The 2,755-nt window shown below is 39.5% G+C and overlaps 1 protein-coding gene across 1 annotated transcript in view; it reads right to left on the reverse strand.

Annotated features, from left to right (window-relative positions):
* LOC126397777 (receptor-type tyrosine-protein phosphatase mu-like) overlaps nt 1-2,755 on the reverse strand; it is a 54,852-nt gene that overhangs the window by 4,892 nt on the left and 47,205 nt on the right. Inside the window, exons 12-13 of the mRNA XM_050056731.1 lie at nt 1,956-2,129; nt 1,325-1,456 (exon numbers count right to left, since the gene is read on the reverse strand). Of these exons, the coding sequence (XP_049912688.1) occupies nt 1,325-1,456; nt 1,956-2,129 (306 nt within the window). The remainder of the gene's footprint in view (nt 1-1,324; nt 1,457-1,955; nt 2,130-2,755) is intronic.

Raw genomic sequence — 2,755 nt, forward strand, 5'->3', positions numbered from 1 at the left:
AGTTATACTAATATATACCTGACAGTGAGTTATACTGATATATATCTGACAGTGAGTTATACTGATATATATCTGACAGTGAGTTATACTAATATATAACTGACAGTGAGTTATATTGATATATATCTGACAGTGAGTTATACCAATATATATCTGACAGTGAGTTATACTAATATATACCTGACAGTGAGTTATACTAATATATATCTGACAGTGAGTTATACTAATATATATCTGACAGTGAGTCGACCTCATGTTTGGAAATATTTCTAATTTTGCACCTCAAAAACAAAAAAATAAAAACTAACTTTTACACAAACAAAAAACACAAAAAAGTCTGAATCCAAACAGCTGACGTGTCTTTTCATGGTGAAGCTAAAATAATAAAAGTATGAATATTGGCTGGTGTTGACACCATAGATTTAATATTATCAGTTTGATTGATGGTAAAGATCTACAATATGCTGCTGATACGATGAAGTGATCATGACATCTAACACACATTTCTTTCTTCCTGTTTCACAGAGATATATAACATTACATGATTACGAGGTAACATTTACGTTGTATGCTCACTGCATCTGTTTCTACTGTTGTCGTTAGCCATGCTAATCTGTGGTTAATGAGGTGCAGTAATATTTGATTCTTTAAACAGCTGTTAAAACATGATTTTTATAATCTGCTTCATCAATAAACCTGGAAAAACCACATCCAGAGTCTTGATTGGAGGAAAGAGTTCAGCAACTCACAGCTCACTGCACGCATGTGTGTGTGTGTGTGTGTTAATGTGTGTGTTATTGTGTTATTGTGTGTGTGTGTGTTTATGTGTGTGTGTTACTGTGTTAATGTGTTCCATTCGCCTGTCAGGAGTTATTTTCCAACTGCCATTGTTATTTCTTCTTCGTGTCTCACTAGAGCTACGTATCGGGTAGTGACAGCAACACTGCCCCCAAGGTTTCCGGTGGTACTGCTCCGTTTGGCCCGTATCTGTAAGCTTTATGGAAACGTGCAGAAATACGGACGAAATGAACGCGGATAGGGACAGAAGGCTCCGTCCGTATCCGGATCCGTATTTAACGTTGAGCATAAATGGGCCTTAAGGCCGTTGCTATGGCCTCCCTAGCAACGAAGCAGCAGAGCAGCGGTGATACCTCAAGAAATAAACACTGCAGAATTTTGCTGATTGACCAATCAGAATCAAGTATTTAAGAGTGCCATGTTCTAATGTGTTTGTGTTAATGTGTGTGTGTTTATGTGTGTGTTAATGTGTTTATGTGTGTGTGTATTAATGTGTTAATGTGTGTGTATTTATGTGTGTGTTTACCTGCGCGGGGTCGACATCGTTCAGCATGACGATGGATGTACAGTGGTAGTCGAGGACCAGACGCCAGAAGTCCTTTACCGTGTTGGGCAAAGGATGCTGGGTAACGATGAACGCAGACGGCTGCTTGTAGCTCTGCAACAGTCAACACACACAGCAGGAAGTGACATCACACAGGTGAATAAACAACATAAACCTTCACTTTCACATTGTTTTTTTCTCTGAGCTCTGACCTGTCACACACACGCACGCACGCACACACACACACACACACACACACACACGCACAGACACAGACACACACACACACACACACACACACACATGACAACAGAGTTATTTACTGGGATGTTCGGGACAGTACTGTGGTTTGTACGTGTGTCTCACTCATTGACTCCATGGCAACATTATACTTCCTGTTTACATGCCCTGAAGCATCATGGGAGCTGTAGTTACCCCCAAATAAATGAAAATAACAGGAGTGACAACTTTTTAATGTTTCACCGTCATGTCATCACTGAAGCTGAGAATAAAACTCTGAAATCAAAACAATGATGTCATCTGCTCAGAAGATCATGTGACATGACTAACAGTTTCAGAACAGCCACTAAACGGCCCAGGCGGCGTGACGTACGTCCATCAGTGCAGCGTTGATGTAGTTGGAGCTCTCCCCGTCGATGGTGATGAGAAACGGCAGGCAGCGGTCCGGGGGCAGCACGTCCATGCAGCGGTTCTTCTCGTGGTTTCGAGGCAACAAAGCAATACTGCAGTCCTCCACCCGCAGCGTGGGCGTCACCATGTTCAGAGTCTGAGCACACACACACACACACACACACACACACACCAATATCATCACAAAGAAAGATCAATATCATCACCTATAAAGTTTATTATCATCACCAATAAGGATCAATAACATCACCAATAAGGATCAATATCATCACCAACGAGGATCAATATCATCACCAATAAGGATCAATATCATTACCAATGAGGATCAATATCATCACCAATAAGGATCAATATCATCACCAATAAGGATCAATATAATCACCAATGAGGATCAATATCATCACCAATAAGGATCAATGTCATTACCAATGAGGATCAATATCATCACCAATAAGGATCAATATCATCACCAATAAGGATCAATATAATCACCAATGAGAATCAATATCATTACCAATAAAGATCAATATCATCACCAATAAGGATAAATATCATCACCAATGAGGATCAATATCATCACCAATAAGGATCAATATCATCACCTATAAAGATCAATATCATCACCCGTAAGGATCAAGATCATCACCTATGAAGATCAATATCATCACCTATAAGGATCAATATCATCACCAATGAGGATCAATATCATCACCAACAAGGATCAATATCATCACCTATAAAGTTTATTATCATCACCAATGA

Source organism: Epinephelus moara, chromosome 11, assembly GCF_006386435.1.
Source record: "Epinephelus moara isolate mb chromosome 11, YSFRI_EMoa_1.0, whole genome shotgun sequence".
NCBI classification, from domain to species: domain Eukaryota; kingdom Metazoa; phylum Chordata; class Actinopteri; order Perciformes; family Serranidae; genus Epinephelus; species Epinephelus moara.